General features: G+C 47.9%; 1 protein-coding gene across 1 annotated transcript in view; it reads right to left on the bottom strand.

The window, feature by feature from the left end:
- Positions 1-2757: 2757 nt before the first annotated feature.
- Dock2 (dedicator of cytokinesis 2) overlaps positions 2758-18689 on the bottom strand; it is a 469609-nt gene continuing 453677 nt past the window's right edge. The window contains exons 45-52 of the mRNA XM_045152647.1: positions 17824-18000; positions 16401-16484; positions 10015-10152; positions 7172-7299; positions 6329-6497; positions 5168-5288; positions 4128-4270; positions 2758-3345 (exon numbers count right to left, since the gene is read on the bottom strand). Coding sequence (XP_045008582.1) covers positions 3280-3345; positions 4128-4270; positions 5168-5288; positions 6329-6497; positions 7172-7299; positions 10015-10152; positions 16401-16484; positions 17824-18000 — 1026 coding nt within the window. The 3' untranslated portion in view covers positions 2758-3279. The remainder of the gene's footprint in view (positions 3346-4127; positions 4271-5167; positions 5289-6328; positions 6498-7171; positions 7300-10014; positions 10153-16400; positions 16485-17823; positions 18001-18689) is intronic.

Genomic DNA, 18689 nt, shown 5'->3' with positions numbered 1-18689 from the left:
TATGTGACACCCGGTAAAGTCAAATATGAGAGTGAATATACAGATTGATGGAAGCAGCCGTATCTCTTCTTTGGTGATAAGGACCCATTACAACTCCTCTAGTCCCAGATGCCACGAGTTGCATGTGTTTTCTTAAAGTTCATGTTTCAGAAACTTCATTTGCTCACAGGATCTTTGAGAGGAGGGTGTGGCCCTGTCAATGCCATTAGTGGTTTGACAAGAAAAGAAGATAACACCCAAGCTGGCACATTTGCTCTGTCATAGCATGTGACTGGCTGGCATGCAGTGGTGATCCTTACTAGATTCCGAGGAAATGGGGGATACCACGCTCTTAGACTTTCAAGTATCCAGAAGTATAAGAAATAAATTTCTTTATAAATGGCCCAGTCTTGGGCATCTGTTATAGTAGCAGAAAAGGAACTAAGACTTTTGGTCTGCACACTGGTATGACTGAGTAGGATCCTACTATATACCTGATAGGATTTGTGTGAATGTTTAAGATAAGAATGTGTACAGGGGCTGGAGAAATGGCTTTAGTGGTTAAAGTGCTTGCCTACAAAGCCTAAGGAAGGACCCAGGTTCGATTCCCCAGTACCCATGTAAGCCAGATGCACAAGATGAATTTCATTCTGGAGTTTGTTTCCAGTGGCTGGAAGTCCTGGCATGCTTTCTCTCTCTCTCTCTCTCTCTCTCTCTCTCTCTCTCTCTCTCTCTCTCTCTCTTTCTCTCAGTCTCTCTCTCATAAATAAATAAATAATTTTTAAAAGACTGTGCTGAGTACCTGGCAAAGGGCAGTTGGAGAATTGTTGTTGGTGACTATAGTTCTCATTACCAGCATTGCTGTCACTGATGTGCAGCCATAATATCTAGGATTCTCCTGGCAGAGCCATGAAGGTTGTCCCTCTGTGCTGTGATTGTCCTGAGATGTGATTTAGCTCTGTGTGAATAAGAATCCGTGTTATTTGTGCACACGTGCACGTGTGTGTGTGTGTGTATGCGCTACTTTTGTGCCTTGCTTCACATCCCCCAGCTTTGCAAGCGTCTTTAACCACTGAGCATTCTCCCCAGCCCCGTTCTGCTCCATTTCTATGGATAAAGAAGCAGACGCCAAGGTCTCCCTCAATAAGACCCACAGAAGAAAATCTACAGAAATGGATCATTTTCGGGAGACGGAACTCAGAGACGTCATTATCAAGGCAGCACATTGTTGAGCAAGGAAAGCAATCAGAGAGACAGAATTTTCGAGTAAGAGTTTTCCCGGGATGTAGAAATGCCACATCAGTTAGTGAATCAGTGTCTCCTAACCTTCCTGAGTGCCGGTTCCAGATGCGGGATTCTATCTGCTTTTCTAGGGTGGTGGGAAATGCACTTTCATTTGCTTCTTGGGATTATTTCTCCCGCTCACCACTAATAGTTGGAGGGCTTATGCTTCAAGGTTAAACACTGGAATTTCACTAATTTATGAAGGGAGGGAAACAAATCTATGCCTGGAGTTCCCATGTAGGTCATGGAGAACAAAAGAAGAGAAAGAGATGGACAGCAGAACAAGGAGTACGAGTGCTGACGTCCACATGTGTGACTAAGATGCCCACACCTTCTCTCCTCTTCATAGGGGCACTGCTGCCAGCGTTGACTTTCCTCAGGCCTTCAGAAGGTGAACCTGGCAGCAGCCCAGTCTCTGCTCACCTTAGGAATCCAACAGTGTCTGATGCAGCCAGTACCTCCCAACCACAACAGCAGGACTTCCCGTATTATTGAGGAAATAGGGAGCTGGACCAGGCAGCAGGTGCAGGACTTGGAATGGGTGTGGCAAAGAGGCCACCAGGGAGAAACTGGTGTGGATAAGGGGTACTAGAGACTCAGATCGCCTTTGTACTTTGTACTAGGGGACCTGGGATCATCGAGTTGTAGGGGACAGTCCAGTTTCCCATCCAGCTGTGTTGGAGTCAGTGTTTGCGTTGGCTAAGTTTATCATTTTAGGTCACTTCCTGTGTCTGCCTCAGTTTTTTCATTTGAGTAATAATCATACTTACCTCTGAGGCTAGCCATCAAGATCAAGGGAGGACATTTTTATCACGTCTACAACACTGTGCCTGGAATGCCCAGAGCTCAATAAAGTTGAGCTAGTGTCACTCTCTCTCATCTTTCACTGGACCCCACAAATGAAGCCTCTGAGAAGTGAGCATCCACTTTGGATAGGAATCTCACCTTGCATGTATTCGACTTCCCTGGAAGGATCTGCAGCCTCCGGCCCAGGCCCCTCAGTGCACTGTTCTGCTCTCTGCAGGCAGTGGAGCTGGGAGTGGCTCCCATCCTCTCCTGCTCCTCCTCACCTTGCTTCAGTCTCATGTGAGAAACTTGGGGCCCCTCAAGGAAAACTGCCAGCTCCAGGCCAGTGACAAAACCCAAAGGCTGCACCATGAGTCTTCTAGGTCTGAACATGATCCTTATTAGAGGGACGGGCTGGGTGACTTTGCCATCCCCTTCAGAGGTGGAGGAAGACAGTAGGAAAGTCTCTCTTGTCAGACCACATGAGGAAGATTCTAGGTGGACTTACCCAGCAGCCCCACATCCCAGAGTTTGGCCCTTAAAAACTATGTCTTGGAAGACACAGTATGGAGCAAGGTAAGAAACTGTAGCTTTGGGATAGGCCGACAGGCGTTTCAATCACTGTGGCCCTCTGAACTGTCTCCCATCCCCGCAGCTTCCCACCCAGTCCTCTAGGAACAAAGTTAGCCGACAGAATCAAGCAAAGGGTTACTGAAGCCATGGAATAGTTTTTTATTGTCGGTAAGAAAGAGCAACACTTTGGAGATGATCAGCTAGAAAGGGAAGGGCTGTTGTAATAAAAATGTAAAGTACAGAACTATTAATTGAAAATGAAAAAAGAATGCAAAAAGACTTTTCAGTTCTAGTAAGTAAATGAAATAAAAACACAGCTCCTGAAGGAGTGTCTGGGAGGCTGGAAGAGCACAAGGAACTTACTGGCTCCAAAAAGGAACTCAGTTAGGGGTTCCTTACTCAGCAGGTCACCCACCCCTTGGTGGTGGCCAGGGAGTTCCTGGGCTTGTCACCCAGTTCTGAAGCTCAGTTGTCCCCTCTCTGTCTCTTTTAAGTGAAGATACCTTATGCAGGCAGTCTCCTCATTTGGTCTGTGGTCTGTAAAGCATTGATGTTGCCCGTGCTTCTTTTCTGGAAACGTCTTTTCCTATCCTGCCCTGTGCAGCATCCCTCACAGGTCAGTGGTCAGGAAGTCTGCTGGGAGCTGGGCAACAGCTCTCATAGGTTGGTAGACAGGAAGTCTGCAGGGAGCTGCTTGCTTTCTTCTGAAGACTTGCTGGCCAGCTTTGCGTGAGAAAAGAATACACAGATTAACAACATGATGGGATTCTCATGGGCCTCAGAGTGGGGCTGCCCAGACCCTCCACCCTGACCTGTGCCCAAAGCCAAGGGAACAGGAGTTCCAGAAGGTTGTACTGGGCAGGTTCACAAATCCCTCGCTAGCTGTGTGAACTCAAGCACATTGCTTATCTAACTCCATGAGCCCTGTGAGCCTCCTTCCCCTGAGCAGGGGGAAAGATCGTGGGGGATAATAACTAGGAAGGGTTTAACATGGTGCTGACTCATGGTTTTCTTTCAGCAGCACAGTTCTGACTCATTGTGCCCCGGGGGGATCAGAAATATGTTGGTACCTTCTTGATCCTCAGCAAAGACTGGTAAGTAACAACAGGAGATGGAACTTCAAAAATAGGCAATTAAAAACCACTTTTAATCTGAAGAATTTTAATAAATAGAACAGGAAAATGCTTTCCCCTGACAAAAAAAAAAAACCACTTCCGGCTTCCAAAGACAGCCAGCCATCGGGGGTCAGAGTGGAGGAAGAAAGAGCAGTGGAGGAAGAAAGAGCAGTGGAGGAAGGGGCCATGCTGCCTACTGGTCCCGAGGTCCCAGGCGTCCTTCTCAGAATAGCCACCAGTAGAACTGTGGGGATGGTTGGGCATCGCCCCACCCCCAGGCCCCTGACCTGACCATGCTTCCTGGGGAAGTCATCTCCACTCTCAGACCTCCTCTCCGTTGCTTCTTCCTCCCAACGCCCCCACCTCTTTCCAGCCACTGGGGCCTCTCACCATTGTCTTGAAGAACTGATTGACCTTCTTTTTCTTCAGTGTCTTCTTGTCACTGTCTGAGGGGTGGAGGAAGGTCTGACTGAGGCGGGGAGACGTGTTGGACTCGTCTAACCCAGGCACGCCAGCCACGGAGACTGTGAGGGCTGGAAGGACAGGAGAGTGAGCGTGCGCAGTAGCGGCAGAGCCCAGGGGATGGGCGAGGTATCCGGGAAGAGGCTGATGGGTGACAGAGAGGTCAGAGGCTGATCTTTGGGGTGAGGCTTGCCAAACCCTGCAGTGGTTCTGCCTCCTGGCTCTCCAATAAAAGTCTTGCCCACAGATGTCCATCTGGAAACAAGGGCAGGAAAAGGAAGTCCCTTGCCACGGGTGCCCTGACTGCCTTGGGTACATAAAGCCCCTGACTATAAGGAAACAGTGTAAGTTCATTCTTTCTTGACTTCCCAACTCGGCAACCCCCTTTCTCCTCTTCTCCAAAGGCAGGGTGGGGGTGGCTCTAACGTAGAGCCCTTGGAGGCCTGGTGTGGTAGCCTGCAGCAGGCAGCAGACTAGAACTGCTACGTAGCAAGTGGGGGCATTTTGGGGCTTGCGTGTGCCTCTGAGGGCCCTGGACATCCCTTTGTGAACTAGAAAGAGAGTAGGGCTGCCCCTCCTCCCTGGAGAGTGAGTGAGTGGGGGATGGGCATGGGTGTCATCGACGCAATGGGCACCACAGCTGACAGACGATGTGGCAAGTTTCATAAACCCAGAAGTAGTTGTCAAGGTTGGAAAAAGGAGCCATGGGTTTTAGTGACATGCCATGGGTACACTTCTGGCCCTGGGGAGGCTTCAGGGCCAAGGGTATAGGAGTAGGTGGTATGGCAAGAGGTCCCAAAGGATCTGGTGCACCAGGGGGATGGAATGGCAGACCACCACCTCTGACCAGGTGGACCTTGTTCATGAGACTTCCCGCTGATGGGGCATGGGGACAGTGTAGAGGATGAGGTGGCAAACAGAGCCTCTGTCCCCAGGAAACCTCCCCCCCCAATTTCTTACGGGTGTACCTGGGATAGTGGGCATGGACTGGCTGGCAAAACTCATCTGAGAGAGGACAGATATCCTGGGAGGGACAGCTGCGTGCTCGGAGAGGTTGGTGTCACTCATGAACTCGTGCTTCCTGGAGAGCTGGATGAACACAGCACACAGTCACAGACACACACACACACACACACACAGAGAGAGAGAGACACTCAGAACGAGGTAATATAAGATTGCCAAGGCCAGGGGAAGGGGCTGAAGTGACTTCTATGCACCTGACACTCTAGTTCATTTGTTCTGTTTCATACCATTCCAGGCCAGCCTACAGTCTGCCGTTACACAGCTCTAGGAGTGTTGCAGAGGGGCTATTCAGCTAGACTGTCATGTTTACGGTGCTCCCCCAAACTGTGCAGCGCAAGAGGCATTCCCATCCCTTTTCCTCTAGGCAACGGCAGTCACCGATGCTCATGTTTTCATCACTGGAATGTATCTTACTTCGTATCTAACTTCCCTTCCTCACAGGCCCTCTTCCTTCCAGGTCTCCAGAGTGATTTTAACAACCCTCTTTTCCAGGGGAAAACTAAGATTGAATTCAGAACTGTCTGATACCAAGTAGTATTTATTATTATTATTATTATTATTATTATTATTATTATTATTATTATTTTGAATTATTTTGAGACAGGATCACTCTGTAGCTCAGGCTGTTCTAGAACTTACTGTATAGCACAGGCTTCCTGCAAAATCCTTATGTTTTCCCAGCCTCCCAAGCATTATTAAACAGCTATTAATTTAACATATCAAAATGCACGGAGTCACAGTATGTTCACCTCTGCCCGTAGCACAGGCTCCTATCATGAATGAGCTCAGGGAAGTGTGAAATATAGTGATCAGAATGTCAGGAGACAGGTGGTGGCTGTCCCCTCCTATAGGTCAGTGGACTGCTTCTCCCCAGCCTCTCAATGGACATGCAAGCTCTAGAGTCTGGTGGCTCGGGTTCGAATGCCAGCTTTGGTACTTCCCAGTTGTGGGGCACGGGCATGTATTTAGCCTCCCGTGCCTAAGCGGTCAGTGTGACACACTCTGCCTTGAGGAAACCAGGCTGCAGTGTGGCCTGTCTGGGGAATCCCGGGCTGCCGATCACAGAGATGGCAGAATGCTGGAGTCAGCCCGCTGCCCCGGCTCACCCGCTTCAGGTCCGACTCGGCCGCCGCCTTCTCGTCAGCGAACACCACGCTACTCCTCTTTGTCCTCTTCTTGGACCTCCGCAGCTTGACCTCGGGCAGAGTGCTCCCCGGGGAGATGGGCTCCTCCTCCACCTTGGGGGTCTTGGATGCCATTGAATCTAGGTCGAAGCTGAGGGACAGGTGGGAGAATGGTGCAAATTGCAGAGAGAACGTTGGTAGAACCGCCTTGCAGTGACTCGGGGGGCTCTGCAAGGGCCTTGATGTTGACCGAGCTGTCTCTGCAAGGCTGGGTTCAGGGCCAGATGAGCTTGTCTAGTGGGGAACAGGAAGTCACTAACTAGTCTGAAGACATTTAAAATACAGGCAGATAGGTTGTGGGCTATAGCTTGCCTCTCAGTGAGCAGTTGCCCAGAAGGATAGCCATGACGTCTAGGCACTGGGCCCATGTGCCTATATGATGAGGAGAGGGTAGAGAGTCACAGGGCTGTAGGATAGAGGAAGGAGTCAAGGAAAAGGTACAGGTGGTGTGGAATGAGTAGTTGTGAAATGAGGACACTTCCTTGTGGGAAGTTTCCTTGGGAAAGGATGGGACCCCTATCTGAGGAGAGAACATTCCAGAAACTCAGGCTGGGTGCACAATATACAGAACTGGTCAGGGGTCTCGAGGGCTGTGATGAATTCTGGGTCCTCAGGAAAAGCTTCCTGTCTCTCCCAGCCACTTAGAACCCTCTACAAATGGTACCAGCCAGGGCGTCCTGTCAGGCAGCTGTGAGGGTTTCCTGCAACCTCAGCTGAGATGGGAGGCCCGAGCTAGGGTGTCAGGGGCTAAGGGGAGGAGCTGACCTCTCAGAAGCAGCCTTGCTTGGGGTGCTGCAGTCAGAATTCATGGATGCCAGAGAGATGATGGACATCTGTCTGTAGGAGCGCAGCATGGACCTGGGGCGGCCCACTCTCCTGTCATCGAAGTCGGGCTGCAGGTGTGAGAACAGGTGGTTAGCAGCTGGGTGGACCCTTGCAGCCTCAGCACAAAACTTCCAGGCAGCTGGGGAAACAGGCCTGTTGTAGGATAAACATTGGCAGATTCTATCCCTGGGGACAAACGCTAATCCTTAACTTTCCCCCATGTGACAACATCAGTGTCATTCAATGGCCTCATAGGCCCTTATCTTCCTTTATACTCACAAGATAGCTTAAGATGGGGACTGGCTATGCCAAAGAGACCACTCTTGCCATTACAGGTAATATCAACTTGAGCCAGGTAATATCAACTGAACCTCCAGGGAGGGCAGGGAGGATGAGGAAGGATCTCTAGTGCATGACCAATGACTCAGTCGTGGCTATCTAGTGAAACTTCAAGAAAACCTCTCTATAACTAAGCTCAGGTGAACACCCCGGCTGGTAATTACATGTCAATGTGCCACAGAAGGGGTTGCGTTCCTGTGAACATGGACTTTTCCAAATGTCACCCTTGATGTGCCCTGTGATGGTTTGATTCAGGTGAGCCCTAAAACTTATGTGTTCTGAATGCTATGACCCCCAGCTTATGGCAATTTGGAAATTAGAGCCTTCTGAAAGTAGTGTATTGTTGGGGGCAGGCTTACGGGGGCTAAAGCCAGCTTCCCCTTGCCAGTGTTTGGCACAACTCTCCTGCTGCTGTTGTATACCTGACGTTGCCCAGGAGGTGATGTCCACCCTCTGCTCATGCCATCGTTTTCCCCTGCCATCATGGAGCTTCGCTTCAAGTCTGTAAGCCAAAACAAACCCTTTTCTCCCACCAGCTGCTCTTGGTTGTGTGTTTAATGCCAGCAACACAAAGGCGGCTGTGACAGTAAAATAGTACAAAATGCCCTTCATTGTTAGGACACAAAACTCATGATGAGGCCGTCGTCATAGGTTGAACTTGTAGTTCAACAATGTGCGGAATCCGCCTAGATCGCCAACATCCTAGCTTAGCTTAGCAACACAGCACGTCACAGCAGGTCCTCTGCTCACCCTGTGGTCTGCCTGTTTGCCCAAAGCTGCCTGAGTGCCTTGGTTTGCTGCCCACACCCATAATCTTGAAAAAGCACTTTATCAAAGAGCTCTAGCCCAGGAAAAATCAAGGATCAAAATTCAAAGTATGATTTCTACTGAGTGCATATTACTCTAATACCATGATAAAGTTGAAAATCCATGAATATGGTATTTTCCAAGATGGATGAGTTTTTTTTTTTTTTTTTTTTCCTATTGGGAATGCCCCCCAAATTGTGATCAGTTATGTGGAAGTAAAGGTAGTTCTGGAAACTTGGAACCTGTGGCTGGTGTCTAAAGGGGATAGAAACTGGTGAAAACCTTGACCTTGAACATTTGACCTAAATCTAAGTATTTAGTATCAGAATTGCACTGCAGCAGTTTCACAGTTTTGCGCAGGAAGTGTGAAAAGAGGCAGCTTGTTTCATGGACACGCATGCCTGGAGGCAAAGGAGAAACCCTGAGTTCATCTCTAGATCCTTCCCATGCTGGTCTGTCCCTGCGTGTCTGGCATTGAGAGGGCTGCTGCAGATGGCCTCTAAGGGATGCATGGCCTTGACATTTTATTAATTTATTTTTTGTTTGCTTTGTTTTGTTTTTTCAAGATAGGGTTTCACTCCGGTTCAGACAGACCTTGAATTCACTATGTAGTCTCAGGGTGGCCTCAAACTCAAGGTTATTCTCCTACCTCTGCCTGCCAAGTGCTGGGATTAAAGGCATGTGCCATCACACCGGGCTTTGATATTTTATGATTCCACTTTAAGTAGAAGACCATAGGGAGGCAGAGCACTAGGCCAGGCCAGCAACTTACTTATTCATTCATTCATTCTGGAGAGCTGGAGAGATGGCTTAGCCATTAAGGCATTTGGCTGTGAAGTCTAAGGATCTAAGTTCGATTCTCCAGGACCCAAGTAAGCCAGATGCACATGGTGGCACATGCATCTGGTGTTTGTTTGCAGTGGCTAGAGGTCCTGGCGTGCCCATTCTTTTTCCCTGTCTCCTTAACTCTCTCTCTCATAAATAAATAAAAGTAAAAAAAAAAAAACTTATTCATTCATATTTATTTGAGACAGACAGAGACAGAGAGGAGACAGAGAAAGCACACGGACACACCAGTGTTTCTTGCCACTGAAAATGAGTTCCAGACACATAGCCATTTTGTGCCTGTGGCATTATTACATGGGTGCTGAGGAGTTGATTGAGGCCTTTAACAGCTTAGCATCGCCCCAGCCAAAGCTCCCAAGAGCACAGTGGCTTTGGAGACAACTAGCCAGGTACCAGTTCTGGCTTTCACTTACCAGCTATGTGGCTTTTGGCAAATTATATGACACCTCTACACCCAAAACAAGATCTGAGCAATTTTCTAATTGCTCCCATCAGATTGTTAAGAAGATTAAGTGACCTGTAGATATATGTCAGCATCAACAGCCTATTGAGATCAGGCCTGGCATGTCATGTGCCCTTCATAATGTCGGTTTTGTAATTACACAGTTCCAGGAGAAGTTGGTTTTTACATCATTTTAAATCATAACTGGTTTCAATTTAGGGGTGACTTTTGAGGGGCCACTTTATAGTTGCCTTTCTCCTGGAGGACAGAGTCCTTTGCTGAGCTCTGATTCCCACTGTCCTTCCTGCCCCACCTCACACCTTCCTCCAGCCAGAAGGCCCACCCTTACCATTTCTCGGACACCGTATTCCTTCTCCACCTTCATTTTCAGGTTCTTGAAACATTCCTCCATTCGGTCATGGAAGGGCCTCAGGTTGTCTGATACCCTTTTCTCATGGATCTTAATCCCAGCTCCCAGAAAGGGGATCTGCAAAGAAGGATGGTGAATGATGGAGCCTAGCCAGCTGGTCTGAACCTGGGGACCAGCCTGTGAGCTCAAGTCAGGCTACTAACAATTGGCAGAGAGCTTCAGGGTTCTTACACACAAACTATCCTCAGGTCTAGGAAATGAGACAACTGTAGCCTTGGGGTTTGGTCTAGAGTGGAGAATGGCACCATCTTCTCTTGCCTCCCAGGAATTGAGGGTCATACCCCATTAGAGGCCACATTCATGGGAAAATCTGCCCTCCCCCTGCTCCCTCCTGGGACCAGAGCAAAGGAACCTCTGTGGCTTTGACTTCAAGTCTTGGCTAAGAAGAACTTAGAAAGGGAAAGATGAAAGGATGAAAGAAAGAAGCTGAGCTATGGAAGGGAAAAGCTGAGAAGGGACGGAGAGATCATAGAGCATCTTCAACCATGGAGGCCCAATTGTACTTTGTATGGTTGCTGAAGAAATCTATGGGTATGTTCAGATCAGAAAGTTAACATACCAGTAAGACGTTTCTAAAAAAATTATGCAAAATTGTGGAAAGATGAGGAAGTAGGGGGTAACTGATAGGAGAGAGCCAATGTCTTATTTTTCCAGTGGATGCTGCATTGTAGGTGTTAAAGGTAAGTAATGGCCAGGTGTGGTGGCATAACCTTTAATCCCAGCACTTGTAACACTTGGGAGGCAGAGGTAGGAGGACGATCGCTATGAGTTTGAGGCCAGCCTGGACTACAAAGTGAGTTTCAGGTCAGACTGGGCTAGAATAAGACCCTGCCTTGAAAATATAAACAAACAAACAACAACAACAACAATAAAAAACCAAAGAAACAGGGCTTTCTGCTAGAAGGAGAACCTGAGAAAATTAAGTGTTTGGCTTTGAGGGAAAGTAACTAAGAGTATATAGGACAAAGGATAGATTCTCTTTGGAAAATAATGAACAGTCCAATAATAGTGCTATGACAACATTTCTGCCTCCTTCTCTTGGAGGTCTCACAAGATGAGAAGGAACTAAAATCTTCAGTGAGACTTGGACTCAGCTGTGAAAGTGCCCCGGCCTATGTCCAGGTGGAAGGTGGCTGGAGAATGAAAACTGACCTCCAAGAACAGAGAGGGAGGGCATTGCTAGTTAGAACTGGCCATCCACTCTGCCTCTAAGAACCAGGGCTGGGGGGGGGCGGTGTTCAGAGATAGAGACACAGGGAGGGGTTGAAATTCTGCACCAGGAAGGTTCCCCACCAACTACATACTGCCTCACCTTGTGGCCAGGCATCATAGTTTCCCATTTCCCCAAGAAGCGGGGGTTTATCCTCAAGGACAATTAGATCATGAAACTTGGAGCTCAGGGCTATCAGACACAGGGCAGGAGAAGAAATGAGACTGGAAATACAGGGATGCAAGGGAAGTCTGCCAGTGGGTAGTAAGTCTATCACTTCTGAATTCCCAAGCTGCCTCAGGGCGGCAGCTGGGAAGAAGCTTGAAAGATGTGTCTCTGCAGAGAGTGATTGGTTCCTTGTGGGCATGGACCCATGTGGATTATTCAGTTAACACATAGTAATGTCACCCAGCTGATGGGACTCTCGCCCACATACACCGATTTTCAATTAGCTTCCCTATGAATGATGAATTTTTGCCAGGGATTGCCAGACACTGGAGGAAATTCCCCACCAGCAAAGACAAGGAACAGAACTAACAGAGAGGAAAGAAAGTGCATAGGAAAGAAAGAAGGGAAGAAAGAGAGAATGAAGTAAGCTTATTTTGTTATTATTAGAAAATTTAACATACTAACAAAAGATTCTTCATAAAGATAAGGATTCTGTATCAAAAGAATGATCATGGAAATTTTAAAATGTCAGAAGATTTAACATGAAGTAAATATATAGCTTTAACGTAATACATTGGAAAGAATGGTTCACCACTACCCATGTGTCTATATGTTAAAGTGGAGCCAGGATACAGCATAGAATAGAGACATGGCTCTCACTAGGGATAGGAGATCATTGGTCGGGGTGAGAGGGGGTGGTGGGAAATCAGCAAAGAAATATCACAGTTAAGCTACAGATCAAATGGACTTCATTAACCTTTATAGAACATTCCATCCAACAGCCACAGAATAGACCTTCTTCTCTTCAGTGCGTGTATGCAACTCTCTCCACAATACATTTATTTTTGCTGCATCCCATGGATCTGGATGTATTGTGTTTCCATTTTCTTTTGACTCAAGGGATCTTATAATTTCCCTTCTGATTTCCTTCATGACCTGCTGTGCATTTAAAAGTGTACCCGTTCAGTCTCCATCTGTTTATGAATCCGTGAAGTTTCTCTTGCCATTCATTTCTAGTGTCATTCCACTGTGATCAGAAAAGCTACAGGATCCAATTGGAAGTTTTGAAGACTTTGTTGATCTTGGTTTTGTGAAAGTGCCAGTGAGAATGGACTCTCAGCGGTTGCTGACAGAAGTGTAAGCTGGCTTAGCCACTTTGGTAAACTATTTTAAAATATATTTTATTTAACTATTTATTTGAGAAAGAGAGAGAGAGGGAGAGAGAGCACGCAAGCTAGGACCTCTAGCCAGTGCAAATAACTCCAGATGTATGTGCCACTTTGTGCATCTGGCTTACATGAGTACTGGGGAATTGAACCTAGGTCCTTTGGCTTTATTGGCAAGCACCTTAACCACTAAGCCATCTCCCCAGTCCTGGCAAGCTATTTCTTATACACAAAAAGACTAACTACACATGGCCTAGCAGTTCTCCTACTGCAAATGTATTGAGGGACTGGAGTTTGTATGTCAATCAGATGACATAAACAAGTGTTATTCATAACATGCAAAACCTGAAAACAACCTGAATGTCTATCAACAGGAGAATGGATCAATAAATTGATACAGTATTTGTACATAGGCATACAAGGATAGCACTTAGAGACAAATAAAGCAGTCAAAGTTGTCAAAGTTATGATTTATGCAGCAACCTGGATGATCTCAGAGGCATTATACAACACAAAGAGGTTGGATGTATAACAGCATGCATGTACTGTGTAATACTACTTACATAATGGTGAAAACAAAATTAATTTATACCAATCCAAGTTTAGTACTATCTACTCAAGTTAAATATTCTCATATACTCTGACCAACAAAGATATATCCAAGGATGCTCAGAGCAGCTCCCAGTTGAAATCAACCCAATTCTCCACCAATAGAAAAGAATCAATAAATACACTTGGCATAATTATATAATCTACCTGTGTAAATTAGTATATGGCCACAGAATGAATAAATTATATGTATGCAACAAAATAATTTTCACTAACATAATATTGACACAGAAGACTACATACACCATGCATCTGGCTTTATGTGAGTATTGGGGAGTTGAACCTGGGCCATCAGGCTTTGCAAGCAAGTGTTTTTAAACCCTGAGCCATCTCTCCAACTAAAAATGCTATGATTCCATTTATACGTATGTCAGAAATAGTCCAGACCAAATTGTGATGCGCATAAGGTTGAGTGCTTAGAAAGTAAAACTTTTTCTAAAACACAAGTAAGGAAGCAGTCAGCCTGGAGGACAGGTGGCAATGACTTCAAGGCAGCTGAGGATGTGCTGGGGGTACCAACAAAAGTGGACTTCATCTATGTGGGGGGAGAGGATCCCAGAGATATATGCTTGGTGATAAATCAAAGAGCTATATATTTTTATGTGTACTTTCCTATATGTAATATCTCACAATAAAAAGAATCATATACTGTAGACATCTTCCCATGCCAATAAATATAAAATCTTTATGGGGAAGGAACAGCTAGAAAACTATCAATCTTGAAAACTACAAAATCTTGGCACCAAATGTCCCTTGGAAACGTCAGCATCAGTTGGTTTGCGAGAGATAGAAGGGTACATTTCCCCTTTGAAATCTAAGGTCCTCACATCTCGAGAAAATCCAAAGTGGGTATAACTTTGCAAAAGTAATGTCTTCTGAAGGATTAAGCTCTAGCAGGCAGGCTCACGTTTCCCCACCACTGCTTCTCTGCTGTCTGGCGCTCGCCTGGAGCACAGTGGGGGCTCCATAAACAAGGGCTGTAAGAGTGGATGGAAGGGAAGGGCTCAAACAGACTGGCTAAGTATGATGATCCCAGAGCCGCTGCCCGCTGCCCGAGGGCAGGAACCATAGGTAGGGCACCTGGGTGGAGCAAAAGGGGCAGGGCTCAGGGTGATCTCTGAGAGTTGTGTCCTCTATAACCTGGAGGCTCATCCTCATAGGCTGTAGAAACCCATGCAGCGAGCCCATGCTTTCAGTCCTCCATGTGGAGCTCCTGTACCTAGTGTGAAGACTTTGGTAGAATTTTCTCAGAAGGTACAGTCTTGCATCAGGTCCGTTTTCTCAATGCAGTAAACATAACATGGAGAATGTGTGACTAGACCAGAAGAGGGGCTCACTGGTGAGTCCTGGGCAGTGGTGTCGCCTAAGAGACACCGGTCACTTCTGTGACCCGTTAGCCTTTGCTTGGGTGCCCCAGAATGTCTGGGCAAGGGAACCATCCAACAACACCTGACCTTTCTGCTTGCTGGGATGGGGAGGTAAGGACAACTTTATGATGGAGGTGTCTTGAGGATATTTGAGTTTTGTGAGTAGTACAGAGGGAAACAAATGGGGAGAGGTGCTGGGGAAATGACTGAGTGGGTAAAATGCTTTGCTTTCAAGCCTGAGGACCTGAGTTTGGATCCTCAGCATCCTCATAAAATGGTGGGGCATGATGGCGCATGCCCAGAATCCCAACACGAGGAAAGCTCAGACAAGGTCCTGGGCCTTGCTGGCTAGCTGGTCTGTCTGCATCCATGAGCTCGAGGTTCAGTGATAAACCCTGCCTCCAAAAGGAGGTGAAGGGGTACTGAGGAAGACTCCTGACATCGACCTCTGGCACCAGCACCCACCCACACGTAGGTATACCCACACACCTATGAATATGTACACACACATGTACACATACTACACACACACACCAAATAATAATGCTAATAAATAATAATAAGTAAAAAAAAATTTAAAAAGAGAGAAAATTCCAGACACCCAAAAAACATTCAGGAAATGTCTTTCTGTGCAGAGCTTGGTGCTTCATTTTTAAAGTCCCACTTTGCATAAATTGGCAGAGGCAGAGAAAGACCTGAATTAGGAATCCTTATTTTAAGAAAAGAGGCTGCACCCAGTGCTTCTCATTCTCTGATTTCCCTAGAGTAACCGAACGCCCTGCAACAGAAAGCCTGCGCTCTTTGCACAGTGACTGGCAAGGAGAGGAGGGGGGAGGGCGGGGGGGAGGAGGGGACAGGCTGCTGTAAACCGAGGCCCTCGGGCTCCAGCTCACCCCTTACTAGCTCCCTCCCTGCATGGTCTGCAGAGAGCCCAGATCTGGTAGAGGTGTTTGAGGGGAAGGTCTGGGTGGTGGGGTGGGGGATGAGCATGGTCTTTTGAAAGCCCCCAGGGAAGAGATCTAGAATATTGTTTCCTCTTTGGAAGTGGGAGAGAGAAGAAAGGAAGCTGAGAGAGGAGTAAGATGGGAGGGTGTGGGAGGCAGATCGGCAAAAGGCAGAGCAGACAGAGGAGCAGAGGTTCTAAGGGAGGGGAAGATAAGTGCGCAGAAGGAAAGAGAGGACAGACCTAAGGAAGTCAGCAAGGAGAGCCACGCAAAGGCAAGGGGACTGGCAAGTGAGGAGTCCTCAGGCTGGAATGTTGGGGGGCTCAGCTGCAGTTTTTCAGATATGGACCCTTTGACCAAGAACCAGCCACCCCCCCCTGAAAAAAAACACCACCCCAATTATTTTCAAAACCTGATATCCATCTGTTTACTATCCGCAACAAACTGGGTCAGCCTTACAAGGAAGGACAGCGGGGGCGGGAGGGGGGATGTCTTCTATTGTCTGATTGGCACAAGCTGGGTTTGGTGGTGAATGTGGGGGAGCTGGTTTCCATTTGAGTCCCGCTGTGAAAAGCCACCTCCTGAATTTAACATCAAAGAAAAAAACAATCTTAGCAACCTCCACCACAGCCTTGCCTCCTGGCATTGTGCAGCACCCAAGGGTGAGGTGCCCCAAATCTCTGTCTCCAGATAAGCCTGCTCAGGTGTGATCAAGTGAGAAGAAGGATTCAGCAGCAAGGGCATAAGAGCATGTGAAGTCAGGCCAGGCCATATGAGCTAAGGGCAAGTGACGGGGGAGGGGAAGATGGGGGGGGCGGCTTTGCAGCCTGCTCAGCTTTACCTGCCACGCAATCAGGTCCTTGAGGTGGCTCAGCTTGTCCTGGTCCTCAGGGTGTTCCCTGCTGTACTCTTCGGTGAAGAAGGCCTGGGGAGGACAGCAAGGGTTTGGACTTCCTGCTCATTGGGTGGGGACCTACAACGAATCTTTCTGGCACCAGACATCACATGAGAGAGGCAGGAAGGGGTCCCAGGCATTGGAGGTGGGGTGATAGTGTTGACGGTGGTCCTGTAGCACCTAACATTGTCTTCTCTGCCAAGAGGCTCAGATCAAGACCCTTGGGAACAGGCAGCAAGCTTCAGGGAAAGTGGGGTTCCTGGGGCAGCAGTGGCAGCACCCCTGGGAACATATTAGAACCACAAACTTGACACACATTTTCCAACTCCAACCTGTCCAACAGAACCAGAACTCTGGGGGGGGGGGTGGGAGCAGGGATGTGTGTGTGTGTGGGGGGGGAACTCAAGTCTGCAAGGAATACTGATGTGCATGGAGAAAGTGATGGGGGAAAGTCATGTCACATGGTATGAGCTCAAGCTTGTCCTGTCCTCCCTCACTGTCCCTCTGTTCCTCCTTTTCCTGGCCCTTACTGAGTACACACTACGTGCAGACATACTTCATCACCCCAGAAGGCTGAGCAAAGGGTTAGTCTGAGGTTGGCTGGAAGGAGTGACTAGGTGACTGGAATTAGGACCGTGAACTATTGCCCTGTGTGGTATTGGATTTGCATCAATGGATGGCATAGGAAAGATGGCAGGGATCTCATGGTGAGATGCTTCAGAGTGACGCAATGAGGAGTCCACGCCTCTCAGTCAGCATCTGCCGGGGGAAAGCTAGGTGATGCCTTTGTCATCTATTTTGAGCCAGGAAACGCTGTCTCCCTGTTGGGAAACTGGCATTCCCCCCAAGGGATATTATGACTCACATAACTAATGTTATTTCCTTTTCTCTGTCCACACTGGAGGAGGGGTGGCGTCCAGTATCAAATCTGTGGCTTTAACTATGCGGGCTTCCCAGAAGGACCTGGTAGCCTCTATTTGTAGATGATATTTCTACCCTTGGAGTTGGTCTCCCAATCTTTCTGCATGTTCAGATGCTGGGTTTCTTTCTTCCCCAGGTATATTATTTCAAATCCTCTTACAGAGAGATGGTCTGTCTGCACACGTAGTGGCATGGACTTTGCATCGTGACTCGGAGCCTTTCCTCAACAGAGCTGCCTGCCTCTGCCTGGGGGGTAATTGGGCCTTCACACATCTGCACCTTTGTGCCCAGGTGTGGAGTCAGGGTGAGAAGGAGATGGGAGCTCAGGTCATACTCAAGGAACAAGCAGAGTGCCCCTTTGGAGGCGAGGACAGCCACAGTATGATAAGCACTGCACAGCTACGGCTGCCCTGGGGTCCCCCGAGGACCTGGGTAGGGGAGCCCCTACCTTCTCGTACTTGGCGAACCCTCCCATGACCGCTGGGTCCACGATGCCATTGAGGAGCATGGAGAGCGGGTTGATGGGCAGGCTCTCGTCGCTCTGGTACTGATTTATCATCATCAGGATCTTCTCGTTGGCCGTGGACATGGTTTCGATGGCATTCTCCAGGGGACTAATTGTGGTCTGTTGAAAACAAGGTGTTCAGAAGGAAGGGGCTTTGTGGGTGGCTTTCGAAACCCAGGTGATGATTGGCATTGATTTCACTGGGGAGGGGAATTCAAAGGGAGTCCCTACAACTGAGGCTGTGACAGGATCTGATTACAGACAGCTCTAGGGGCTGTCTGCCAGCTCAGACAGACAGGCTGTCTCTCCCCTCGGAGGGAAAGGGATTTCTCTGGGGAGGTAGAGGCAGCAGTTTCAGAGGCTCAATGTGCCCAGGGGGGGGTTTCTCTCCTAGTTACCAGGGGCCAAACACATGCCAACCCAACCCATCACGTGTGGGTTGAGAGCTACTGTGCATATAGTACTGGCCAGAGAGCTCAGAGCAGCTGTGGCAGGAGCATCCAGCAGGCTGCTCACACCGAGTCCTTGTGGCAGTGGTCTCTGCTCTGACACAGGTCCACTTCAGTCAGGAAGATAAAATAGAACTCTCCTTCTACACACCCCGGAAAGCAATACAAACAGAGTGCAAAATGCATGACAACAGGCAAACTGTGCAGTTTGCAAGAGCTTAGGATCTGCAGTGAAAGCTTAACTAGAGGTCAGCAAACATTTTCTGCAAAAAAAAAAAAAAAGGGCAGAGAGTACATTTTTAAAAAAAAAAATTTTGTTCATTTTTTATTAATTTATTGGAGAGTGATAGAGAGAGAGAA

Source organism: Jaculus jaculus, chromosome 6 (assembly GCF_020740685.1).
Source record: "Jaculus jaculus isolate mJacJac1 chromosome 6, mJacJac1.mat.Y.cur, whole genome shotgun sequence".
NCBI lineage: Eukaryota > Metazoa > Chordata > Mammalia > Rodentia > Dipodidae > Jaculus > Jaculus jaculus.
Note: the sequence above shows the minus strand (reverse complement) of the source record. Positions and strands in the feature narration are given on the sequence as shown.